Source organism: Cicer arietinum, chromosome 8 (assembly GCF_000331145.2).
Source record: "Cicer arietinum cultivar CDC Frontier isolate Library 1 chromosome 8, Cicar.CDCFrontier_v2.0, whole genome shotgun sequence".
NCBI classification, from domain to species: Eukaryota; Viridiplantae; Streptophyta; class Magnoliopsida; order Fabales; family Fabaceae; genus Cicer; species Cicer arietinum.
Window position 1 is genome coordinate 8,902,572 of NC_021167.2, and position 12,718 is coordinate 8,915,289.

The 12,718-nt window shown below is 30.7% G+C and overlaps 2 protein-coding genes across 10 annotated transcripts in view; both read right to left on the reverse strand.

Annotated features, from left to right (window-relative positions):
* The window catches only part of LOC101501560 (probable sphingolipid transporter spinster homolog 2), an 11,483-nt gene extending 10,574 nt beyond the window's left edge, over positions 1–909 (reverse strand). Inside the window, exons 1-2 of one of the 2 annotated variants that reach the window (XM_004512475.3) lie at positions 620–902; positions 385–516 (exon numbers count right to left, since the gene is read on the reverse strand). In XM_004512475.3, the coding sequence (XP_004512532.1) occupies positions 385–516; positions 620–672 (185 nt within the window). In that variant the 5' untranslated portion in view covers positions 673–902. Of the gene's footprint in view, positions 1–384; positions 517–619 lie in introns of both variants that reach the window. The other variant, XM_073364292.1, reaches the window with a different exon arrangement.
* A 2,332-nt stretch (positions 910–3,241) lies between these two features.
* Positions 3,242–12,718, reverse strand: part of LOC101502095 (probable starch synthase 4, chloroplastic/amyloplastic) — an 11,574-nt gene continuing 2,097 nt past the window's right edge. For 2 of the 8 annotated variants that reach the window (XM_073364490.1, XM_027337546.2), the window contains 14 exons: positions 12,025–12,229; positions 11,759–11,893; positions 11,452–11,556; positions 11,162–11,260; positions 10,195–10,324; positions 9,237–9,287; positions 8,939–9,049; positions 8,457–8,566; positions 8,054–8,222; positions 7,697–7,783; positions 7,384–7,455; positions 7,036–7,149; positions 6,330–6,472; positions 4,689–6,187 (listed from right to left, as the gene is read on the reverse strand). In XM_073364490.1, the coding sequence (XP_073220591.1) occupies positions 5,920–6,187; positions 6,330–6,472; positions 7,036–7,149; positions 7,384–7,455; positions 7,697–7,783; positions 8,054–8,222; positions 8,457–8,566; positions 8,939–9,049; positions 9,237–9,287; positions 10,195–10,324; positions 11,162–11,260; positions 11,452–11,556; positions 11,759–11,893; positions 12,025–12,229 (1,799 nt within the window). In that variant the 3' untranslated portion in view covers positions 4,689–5,919. The other 6 variants (XM_073364488.1, XM_027337543.2, XM_004512478.4 and 3 more) reach the window with 5 other exon arrangements.

Consider the following 12,718-nt stretch of genomic DNA (forward strand, 5'->3'; position numbering starts at 1 on the left):
ATATATATATATATATTGTGAGTCCTTGTAAAATTTACTTATTTAGTTTTCAGTCCTAAAATTTGCAAGATATATGCTCTTTTTTTTAATAGTCAGTGTTAGTAATTAGTAGTTAACTTTGTTAGATTCTTGACATGTTTGGATGTCTTTGAATAGAATTGATTTTTCATCCAGAATTGATTCTAACTTGAAGCTACGATATGTAGTTTTTGGCTTTACAATTGATTTTTACTCTCAAATCTATTATTGAACCCACTTTTCCATAAATGTATCCAAACAATCCACTGAGTTTAAACTATATCAATATTACGAAATCAACTTTTGTCATGGCATAACCAAAATTAGAAATAATAGAAAAAAATGTAAAGGAGTAGTAGAACATACTGAATTCCAGTAGCGGCAGAACAAATGCCAGAATCAGTACAAGTTGCAAGACTTCCATTTACACCATTGCTAGCTATAGCTCCTCGATCCACATAGTTGATCAAGTTTATGACGCAAAATATTATAAGAAGCCTGAAATCACAATATATCACATATCCGTGTGCTTCAAATTGATATCGAAATTGTAAAGATAGAAAGGGAATTGAAATGAAAAAGTAGGTTTGCGAAGGAGTACCTTTTAGGCGTAAACCAAGAAGGATTTTGAGTTTGAGCAGATTTGGGTACCATTTTGGAATTGGTTAAGCGTTATGGTGCGATTGTAAATTCCAATACTGCTTGTTTGTAGTTGGTCAACACTTCAACTAAGTTTTGCCTTCAACTTTGTTTCTTCGGATCGTTAAGCAATTCTTCGTCCAAACATGGCTTACACCGCCTCCAAATGAAATTGTAATACAATTTACTTATTTCTTTTAAGCTACAAAATTTATTAAAAACAAATTTGAGGTTATCCAAGAAAAGAAAGAAAAAAAAAAGTGTTAGAATTGTTTATTAAGTTACGCAGATTTCTTTCCTGAATTTTTTTTTTGTTATCCAAGAAAAGAAAGAAAAAAAAGTGTTAAAGTAGTTTATTAAATTACACAGATTTTTACGCAAGTAATATAATATAAGTTTGTTGGTATATTTTTTTTTAGTGTTTTAGAAATTACTTCTCTAAAAAGTTTTTATGGATTATAGACCCTTGTTATTGGTTAGCATCTTTATCTTTAATAAAATTCTATAAAATCTTTAAATTATTAATAATTATATTATAATATATAAATTATCATCGATAATAATAATATTTAAAAATATAATATTTTTCACGATATTTTTTAAAATTAAATTGACTTTCAAATTAAAATGTTTATTAATTTTAAATATAATTCTCTTATAACATTTAATTATTCAAAAAAACTATTATGTACGTATATAAGTATTGATGATCTTCTAACATAAAAAAAGAATATTGATGATATTTTCAAACATTATCAATTTTAAGTTAATTAAATAAGTAAGAGTTAAAAACCTTATCGATTACATTTTTAAAACTTTATAGTATGGACTTTTAAATTCCTAAAATATCTTTGGAATAATTTATGTAGAGTCAAAAGTTTCTTTATAATTTTTCGTGATAATAATTTAGTCACTTGCGTCAAAAAAAGTTATTTGCTTAACTTTTTTATAAAAAGGGTTGGTTGATTTTGTTTATGTACCAAAGTTTTCCCCCTCCAAACTTTTTATTTATTATGAGTATGACACCCTCCAAACTCTCAAACTTAGCCAAACATTTATTAATATTAAAATCATATCTTCTTGTCCTCTCATGCATTGCATGCATCAATAGATATATAAGATATTTAAAATTATGTTGCTAAGTTTGAAAATTAATTAAGTTTTATATAAAAAAAAAATTAAATTAATTGATGATAATTAATTTAATGACCAAAATAGTAATTACTCCATTGTAATTTGTAATATTACGACTCGTTATTTTTTATAAAATGTTTTATTTTATTTTAAAAATAATAATAAATTCCACTATAATTAACTCATAAATATTTAATTATAACTTAACAATATTAACATTTATTAATTGAGTTATAACATTTGTAAGAGTTTATTTAATTGAAAAGGAATAGAGATATAACACATAAATGATCTTAAACTTAATTGTGTGGTTCATTTTTTTTTAGAGAATTTAGGAGACAAAATATCTTGTGAGTCAATTTCAGCTCTCATTAAGAGTGAAAAATATTGAAATAGATAAAATATTTATTTAAAATTTACTTACAAATATTTGGTAAAAATAGATTTATAATCCTTTAAGTTTATTTGAATACCTGCTTATGTCTTTTAAATTTATTTTATCTCGATTTGATTATTGAAGTTACATTATGTTAATCTTTAATCTCAATTTTGATAATAATTAGTTTAGTTAAAAAATTTTGATCATTTGAAATCTATCAAATGCTGCAACAATATGTTCTCATATTAATTTTTCAAAAAATATTCATCAAATCTTATTAATGATATATATTTCTTGTTTTTCTTTATAACAATTTAAATTCACATATAAACTTAAAAATAAAGTAATAAATGTCTATCAACATAATCAATATTTTTAACTTTCTTTAGATACAAATTAGCTTCGACATTCAATTTGTTGCAATGTTTTAACTTAACAGTTCATGATAGTATAATTTTCAATCTTAAAGAATTATATGTTTAATTTAATATATTTTAAGGATTAATGATGCAAACGAATACAACTTAAAAGATCAAATAAAAATAAATAAACTTAAAGTACTTAAACAAAAATTGAATTAAACATAAAATATTAAAGATGTATTTTGCCCTAAATATTTTTATTTTTATTAAAAATATTATTATTTAAATACTATAATTGTTAAAAAGCAAAATAACACATCTAAGCTATTAAATTTCTTTCCTCATTGAACCAAACATAACACATATATAAAGTTTCTCATCTCGCCTGCCACTCCTACCATTGAGCCAAACAAATCTTAAAAGAAATAGATTCAAATGTTTTTTATTTTCTACAATTTATAAATAGACCCAACAATAAATTTTTTATTTGTTTTTGTATGATACGAAATGTCATTTTATTACAATATAGATAAGATAATATACAAGCAATAAAGTTAGGAACATAATCAGAGGCATATATAAATACAACCACCTTTGCAACTTGCAAGAGCATGAAGAACGTTATTCATTTGTTGCTTTACAAATGCTACTCAGCAATTTTGTCTACTCCTAAAAGACGACAAAAATGATAAAACCATATTCCGAAAGATTCTCATAATATGACTTAATGCTATTGTTTATTGCTTTTGCATCAAACTTTAAAATAATATGCTTCAAACTCAGTTCTTATTGATTCTAGCGATCCATCTACATTACATATTTTACAGCATATACCAAGTTTGAAGAGCTAGCTAATGACTTACAAATTATAAATAACTTTTCAGCCACATCTCAAAATACTAAACAAAAAATCTGTCCATTACATACATATATATATATATATATATACACATAATACATACATACATGTACATCAGACCCACTTCACATGGTCTTCACATATTCTTTATAGTTGAGTAAGCTGCCAAATGAACTTCGTAGCATTCACCATCCCATGATAAGTCATGCGCCATTGCTTCCATTATGCTTTGTTTCCACTTGGATGAGTTGTTCCTCTACACCCACATCAAAGTCAATAATTCATTAATGAGTCTCTGACACACACAAACACTGACAGTGACATATAAACACCAATAATAATTTAAGAAAATAGAAGTGATTAAATGTAATGTACTAACGTCGTATTAGTGCCGGTCACCAAACCTATCAAACATTGGACATAAATGAGTTCTCTAAAGCATATACTCTCTCTTCATTCGAACATGTCGCTTTTAGAGTTTTTGCAGTTAAAGGATAAGCTAGTTTGACAAACAAACAAAATCCTATAACCTTATTTTTTATTTCCTCCATTTTATTTATTTAACCTCTTTCATTATTATTCTCAATAAATTTCTCAAAAAAGTAACATTTTCAATGCAAACAAAACAATTGCTTGCTGCTTGCTTTTATGTGAAAACGGTATGTATTCTATTCATCAAAAGTTAATTCCAGCTTTTAGTCCAAAAAAAAGCTTGTTCCAGCGTCAAAAAAAATTAAAGCTTTCCAAAAGTTGTCATTCTGCAAGTAATCAACCTTCATTTAAGTACGTGGTCAATAAGAATTGAATTGGGAGAACAATTACTTTATGGAAAATCTGAAATATAACTAATGGCAGACAAGAATAAAATGGACAAAGCGTAACTTTAAACTACATGTAAAAGAAACCAAAGTGTCTCCAAACACGACATGTATAAAGGAACAAAGGGAGTAGCATTTTGGTAAAACTTAAATAAGCAATAGCACCAGAAACTACACATACAATTTCATCAATGGCAAGGTCAAGTGACATGTTCCGAAAGGTATTGTTGATTAACTTTGAGTATTTAGTTGCCTCCTGGTCATGGTATATGAAGTTTCTATCAAAAGGTATTGCCCTAGAAAATATGAACGATGTGTTATACAAGGATGGAAGAAAAAAAAATACACATCACAAATATTTTTGTGGACTTCTACCTGTTTGTGTGAGCGTCAGAACCAACTGCTATTGGAGCTGCTCCATACCTTAATGCTTTGAGCTACATATTCAATTTATAAAAAACTGTACGCTTCAATTAACATTCCACATAACAACAATGATAGAGCAAAGGTAAGATAGAATTAGATGAAGAGAATTATTGTATTAATGGATATAAAAACAGCAAATGATTCCAGAGCTAATGCTTCTCTGGGACAAATTGTCATGATAAAGTGAGTCATGAAAATAAAAGACACTATTAGAATAATCATCAAGGGAAGAAGAAGTCATCACTAATATGATTCATATGTGGAAAAAGGGACAACCAGAACAATCGTCGGTAAGAGTAGCAGCCACTATTATAATCTATTAGTAAGAACTAAATTTCATGACAAACACCGAAGAAGAAGCAACGCAACTCTAACGAAACGAAGCCATGATCGATCAACAGAGTGAGAAAATGTATGGTGACTTCCTAGATAAGGTCATTGTGCCTAATAGGGCTGCCAGATCCAATCGAAGAACTAGATAACGAGTTTGCCATTGGACTTCCTGGATAAGACAAACCAACGTCATACGCAGGATTTCCATACTAACCATGATGATTGGAACCGCCGGATTTACCACCCATTGGAACATTGTATGGTGACTTCTGAGGTGAAAGCAGAGACCCAAGATAAGCTTTCTGAAGCTCAAGTAAAATCATGTACGAGTTGCCCAAGTAATTCCTGTCCACGGATGGGTCGTTAAGAGCAACGATTTGTGGATCAGGAGTAGTGCTTCGTGACAGGGAAGAACCAAGTGCAGCAGCATAAGAATATGAAGTTTGGGGCCCAACATTTTGGGCTGCAGCTGACCCTGAACATTTGATCCAGATCTCAAAGCATCAGTGGCTGAGGAATCATGGCACAAATGAGCCAGCTCTACTTCAGCAGAAGATGTGATCTCAACATTTTCATCAAATGCATTACGATTGACTGGACGAGAGGGAAAACCCGTGACAGGTGTGGCACGTCCCAAGTTATCCTGGAGATTTTTTGCAAGGCTCTTTTGTTTGGTCCCAAGACCAAGTCCTGGCAAACCAATGAGTCCATCACCACTCCACTCAGCAGAACCTCTAATTTTTTTTCATCAACCACCACCTCACTCCCTCTTTTCCTCATGTTAAAACTAGGAGGTGTAGCAAAGATTGATCTACCCCCATTATTATCAGCAGCTCCATTCACTTTCCTCCTACCACCAATTCCACCAATTACAGAAGCTCCACCTTTTAGTCTGTGTAAACCTCCAATCCTCCTTTGATAACGAAGGAGGTGGAAGTCTAGGATTCAAATTCACATTGCTGTTATAATATGAAAGATAAGCTGGATCAGATCTAATCTCTTCCTCAGAAGCAAAACCATTACCCGAAAACTCCAAAACAACAGCCGACGCCGTAGAACCACCACCAAATAACCCACCAACTGCACCCAGAGAACCCTCAACAGTTGGAGGAGTTGATCCAGAGAACCCTCAGGTTCATGATCATCAACCTCACGTCTTCTTTGATCACTAAGCAAAATACCTATTTCCTTCGCAAATTCACCACCAATCACTGGCCTCCTACCCAATTCAGACAACATTATTTTTTCTCTTTCAAAAACTCAAATTGATCATCGCAGTTTTTCAAACTAAAACCTGATCACTACCCTTAACCCAAAATAAAACCCTAAACCGTTAAACAACTCAAAAAACACAGTTTTACCATGGAAGTGGTTGTGTCGGAAAACTTTTCCAGCAGCGACAGCAGGCAGCAGATCTTTGAGAAACTATTATTATATTCTCTAACTGTTGAAAACTCGGAAGCGAAACAACAGCAAGATTGTTCAAGGAGGATCGAAATAGGCTCTGATACCATGTTGAAGTTGTGGGATTTTAGAGAAAATAAGGAGAGAAAATAATAAGAGTTCGAATATTATTGATAATAGCTTGCTAACTTGATTACAAAAGACTCAATATTAATCTCTATTTATAAAGAAATATACATTCAATCCTAAATCATGTTAATAATAATAATAATAATGAGATATTTTAAGATATCTCTATGATTATAAATTGATCATAAAAAATAATTCAAGATACTCAAATATAATCTAATAGATATGATAAGATATTTTCTGATATTCTAACGGTAAGTGTAATTCTCCCTAGTATATTATATCATTATTCATTAATCATGTTGATAGCCAAAACATTGACCCCTAAAATTTCCACATAACACATGAAAATATCTCCGCTCAAAACCAAATTTGTTTATATTAATTTTATTAAATACTACACAGGAAAAATGAAACAAAGTGCAAGTTCATAAGAATCAATTTCTTTGAGAAACAAGCAACTTCATGTTTTACTAGTGTTAATTAGTGGAGAAAAATCACCATTAAAGGGGGTGAGGAAGGGGATGGACTTACTGGGATTTCATCAGTGGGATCAAGAAAAGATAGACACAATATAATGTCAGATCCTGCGAATAATAAATGCAATAGAGCTTCATCATTTGCACGCACAAATTTAATATTATCATCCTGCAGATTTTGAACGAAATGGCAGTGTTAGAAGCACACAAGGCTAAAAAAATACTACTAATTGAGCTTTCCATAACATAATATCATAATAATGCATCTTTATGACCAGAAAAGTTCAGTCTGCATGACAATGACAGCAATAACAAGATACGCCAAAGTTATCAATATTCAATGCCTGCATACACATGCAACTATCGCAAGTTAAAAAAAATATTAAGAAAGTGTGGAGGCAACCTTGAGTTCTTTCTGAAGTGAATCTAATGCCTGATTCAAGACTGGTCTTTCACTGGTCCACATACATATAAACTGCAGAGAATTAATAATCATTCAAAACTGGTTCTAAACAAGAAATCCTCTGGAATAACAATTTTTGCTTATAATGATATGAAATGTGGATAGATTAGTTGACATTTGCTTATATTTTAGTCCAACAAATGCATGCATTTTTTTTTTGTGTGCTTATAATTGAGTCCAGAATAGTATATCAGTAAATGAGGAAGTCAAATTATAAGCAATGCAACAATAAGTTCCGTAGAGGTGGCCCAACCTGGACGTCCTGTTGCTTAGCATTCAAAGCAATATCCTTAATCTTTTTTTCATCAACATTAGCTCCTTCTGAAATATTGCATCCAACCTGATAAAAATTTCAATAATGAACAGACAAGCCAAGTAAAACAACATGCAAAAATCCACAGCACTATTTTCATACCAGTGATAAAAAGTTTTAGTTTAAAAAAGGCTGCTCCAAGAAAGCAACCTTACGGCCTGTTTACTTTGAGAAAATGTTTTCTATTTGCATTTGTTATTTTTTCTTTTAAATACAAAAACTGCCACCTTATATTTTAACATTCGTCACGTGCACAAATAATTAAGGCTTATAGGAAACAAAGAGTGGAACACTTACAACAGTAATAGAAGAATGTTCAGATAACCCCAGCCGCTGCAGCAATGCAACTTTGCAAACAGCTTTTCCACTCATATTTTCAGCATTAAATTTTTTTGGAAGAAAATAGTCTGTTGAAGGATCCCATGTTGATTTATCGAATCCATAAGGAGCAATGACCAACTTGTCCCTGCAACCAAATGTAATTCCCATTTTGAATACTAATGAAAAGGCAGAGGGAAAAGCCTTAGTATAAAGTCATGTTATACAAATATTAAAGGGCATTATTTTAAAATAGTTAACTACAACATTTTTTAAGTTAACAACTTATAACTAATATTGACTTGCAGGAAAAATGAACATAACCCTCTATCAAACATATATAAACAAGATATGGAAAATGCTAAAATGTTCCAACACTTACCAATGAACATTTAAAGTAGGTTCCAGTTCATGACTCAAATTACGAACAATTGCATGCTTTGGATGGAAAGATGACATTATTACAACTCTGTTTGAATAGACAACTCCCCCCTGTAAATTTGATGGCAGACTCAATATTGTACAGTCATTAGTAAACATGCCTCCAGTCTCAAAACATTTGTCATTGTGGTTTGGCAAATGATGTTATTAAACAACTAAAACGCTGCAGCATTTGAGGAATTAATCCATAAAATAAGTTAATTGTTTGTGATAATGTCTTGCTCCCAGATGCAAGTGTAACGATTCTCTAAATTTGTCAATTAATATTAAGGTGAAAGACTAGTCTAAGGAACTAGATTTACTGATAAGGGGGAAAATCAGTTAGATAAAGAAAGCCCCAATGCTTTTTCCAATACCATTTTGCAATTTTTATAGAGATTAAAAGTGGGTAGAAAAATAAAGAATACACGAGTGAGAGAACACCTTCAAAATATTGACAAGTTGTGTGTTAGTGTTGTCTTGCAGACGGTCAGGGCGATGAAGACTTGAAGGATCAAGTCCACATAAGGCTAGTTTATCTGGTTGTTCAATACCCTAAAACATAAATACCACATCCAATAATTACAAGATTGACATTATCATATGAAAACATTAACTCCATAACAAACTAAGTGTATTTTTTCCATGCAAATTAGAGGCAAATTCCAGATGGAAGAATTATTAAGATTTAGAAAACCCAATACAAAATGCATATCCAATAGGAGAAACATGTGCAACTAACCTGTGAATTGAAGCCATGGCATGTCAGTAATATTCTGGTTCCTCCCAGTCCCTAAACAAAAAAATGATTTAGAATATTGCAAGTGATATTTTTTCTTTATAAATAACCAGAAGTAGAAGAATTAGTGGTGATAAAGATTTATTTGACAATGCCATATAATCTTCATTATTTAAATTGTCTCTACATGCAACCAGATGAACTTTGCAGATTTTATTTTCTAAAGATTCAAAGCAATTTAAGGATTGAAGAAACAAAAAGTAAATGTATGAAAATTCTGCTAGGGAAAGTAACCGAGTGAGTGGCTGTGCGAAGCCTTTGTTTCAAAAGAACTAAAATACAACAATGGCAAGGTGCATTCAATAGCTTTCTTTCTGTTTTTTCGCATTCAACAATTTAAGCTCAATAGACTTTCAAAATCTTTGACAAGAATTGACGCAAGAAAATACATAACAAGTAGTTGAATCACAATTCATGTTAGTGATACAAAACCTACAATTTATACATGTATTTCAGAATTCAAAGTCATTTGTGGTTCATTACATGTTAGTTAGTTGACTGTATCATACCACACGATTCAAATCACAAATCATGTGAATTTATAAATACACAGAAGAGAAGATAAGCTCCAAGAAAAGGTGACATGGAGTCAATAATAAGAACTTACCATTACATCTAAAGCTTTTTCGAGATCAAGTAGACAATGACATGACCTTATATGATATAATGTTTTAAACAAATATAAATATGAACTTTCAAGAGTTGGATAGTCTGTATTTGAGGCCATAAAAAATTCAGTTGTATTCTCTTGTTAGTTGAAATTATTCTCCATGAATAAAACAGCACTAAGAGATAATCTAATATTCTCTAAATTATAAACTGATCTTACAATATAAACTAAGATATTAGTATAGTATAAAAGATATTATTAGATACTATTTTCTAATATTCTAACAGATACCTTGTTAACAAATATATCCCAGAAAAGGGGCCCAACAATGGCAGTCTCCCAGTTATGTAGATGCAGTATATCGGGCTGCTTCCCACATTTTACTATATAATCCAATGAGGCACGACAAAAGTAAGAGAACCTGATCGCAGAAGATTTCACATCAAGATTATTGACAATTTTGTACACATAATAGAGGAAAAACCTCAAGTTGATCAGATTTTATTTTCCACTCACTTATTTTCAAAAAGTGAGGTACTAATTAGATAGTGGCTAATCAGAGCGTCCTTTCTATTTTTCTTTTAGAACACAGTTTGAATGCATAAAAAAGATAGTCATAATGGGATCCCTTATAGTATTTTGATAAAGGAGAAACCAAATTACACTGTGTAATACTTGAGTACTATTACACTGCATAATAAATTTTTATTAAATACTTGCATAATAACTTAAAGCCTATTGATGTGTCAACGAGGTACGTTGATATTTATGTGATATACGCTTTCATTAAAAAAAACATCTCAATAACACATCAAATGATTTTAGGTTTATGCAAATAAAATCAGAGATAGTATCCGTACGATATAAATTTTTAATCCAACGCCGACTTTTGTGAAGTAAAAATTTATTGAGCAGTATAATAGTACCTAATTATTACAGCGGTATAATTTGATCCATACTCATTTTGATATTATTAAATATTTTTCCTCCTTTTAGCTTCTTTCTTTTCACCTTTGCAATTTGTAAACCAATTCATCCAATTTTATTGCAACAGTGACAGCATTCAAAGTATATATTGTCAAACTCAAAACTCACATTTGAAGAAACCATTCTGCTTTCCAGACACTAATTTTAATTCTTTATCAAAAAGTCCCCTTAATAATAAACATTTCAAACTATTTAATTAGTGATATATGAACTTTCAAATTTTATAATTTTATTAGTCTTATAGCAGATGGAAATTAGGATTTTCATTTACCTTTCAAAATCATCCGGGTAACCATATATCATCTCACGGCTGAAAAAGGATGAATAGTGCTGTGGCTCGATCAAAGTGACTCCAATGTCATAAACAACTCTGTCATACACTAAGGGTAAGTATAAAGGAAAGCAATATCAGTAGATTTTATTTTAAACAATAAACAAAGACATGAAACTTTATTCCTAATATCTTTCATCAATTCTTTAGTCACCACCAATACATATTATTTTATGTTCATTTTATATGCAGACCAATGGTTATTAATAAGCAAACAAAGCAAAACTAACCCAGTCCAAATTTTGTTTCCATGTATTTGACCATTAAAATATGAGTAAGCCTCCACATTAACTTCACGCAACCCTTGCACTTCCTCTAGGTCTAAACATGCATATCTACATAGTAGTTAGATTATTAGATACAACTAAATTGAGAAATATCAGGGAACTATTAGACTAATATTGAAATAGAACAACAGTCATTCATAAAGATCACAAAATAGCTTAAGAATCTCAGGCTTACTTTGGTTGACATTAATTGAAAGAAATAACAGAAGAAGCAAGGAAACAGATAAAAGGACATCAGTTTCTTAATTACTTGGGCAATATAACCTCCACCAGGTGGCCTTTTCTTTGAAGTGCACGAGATATGCCGGTTACATATGATGCTACAGATCCTCTAGGCACCAATGGTGTCATTTCAGTGCAAATGTGAATAATATGAAAACCATTCCTGAATGAAGTTGATAAAAAGAATAACAATCAGATATTAAGTAGGTAACTTACACAGCATACCTTCAAGCATTAGTTGTTACATTTAAATGTGAAAATAAAATAAAATGATCAACTGCAGGCAGGATTTACCTTTTGCTTTCATCTGAAAAGTGACGAAGTTCTCCCAGTAGTTCAGAATCTCTTTTATGTGAGACCACATTAAAGACATCAGCCACACTCACTTTGTGGTTTAACACAAAACTTCTCAATTCAGATGCCTCTGCAGGGCTAATCACACTGCCAAGGACCATTGAGTCTATTCGAAGCAGCAATTCGGAACAAATTGATAGCCTATCTGGTTTACAAAATACAAACAGAAACAGTAGTTTAATTCATCATCCTAGTGATGAACTGTAGACTTCTAAGAATATATATAAACATATCATTGTTAAAATCAAATTAATTTTAAATTTCAAATGACATTTAGTTCAAATCTATTAGCACAAATAACTGAAAGCCATTATATATAATTTCAGTATATCAGCAGTGATTAAGTTCCCTACTTATAGATACTTATGCAATTTTAAAATAAAATAGGTACTGTAACCAGAAGAGAATGGCCACAAATAAAAATGAGAACAGCATATCCTAGTTAAGAAATTAAAGAATGAAAGAGATAATCAAAGGAAAAGAAGTATATTTTATAATTGTTTAAGGGGAAAAAAAACCATATTATGTAATCAGACATATGTTATGTGTCAACATTACATAATTAAAAAAGTGAAAGTGTATGGAATCATGTTGGTGTGTATGGCAGCTCATATTTACTATAAGTGGACAATTG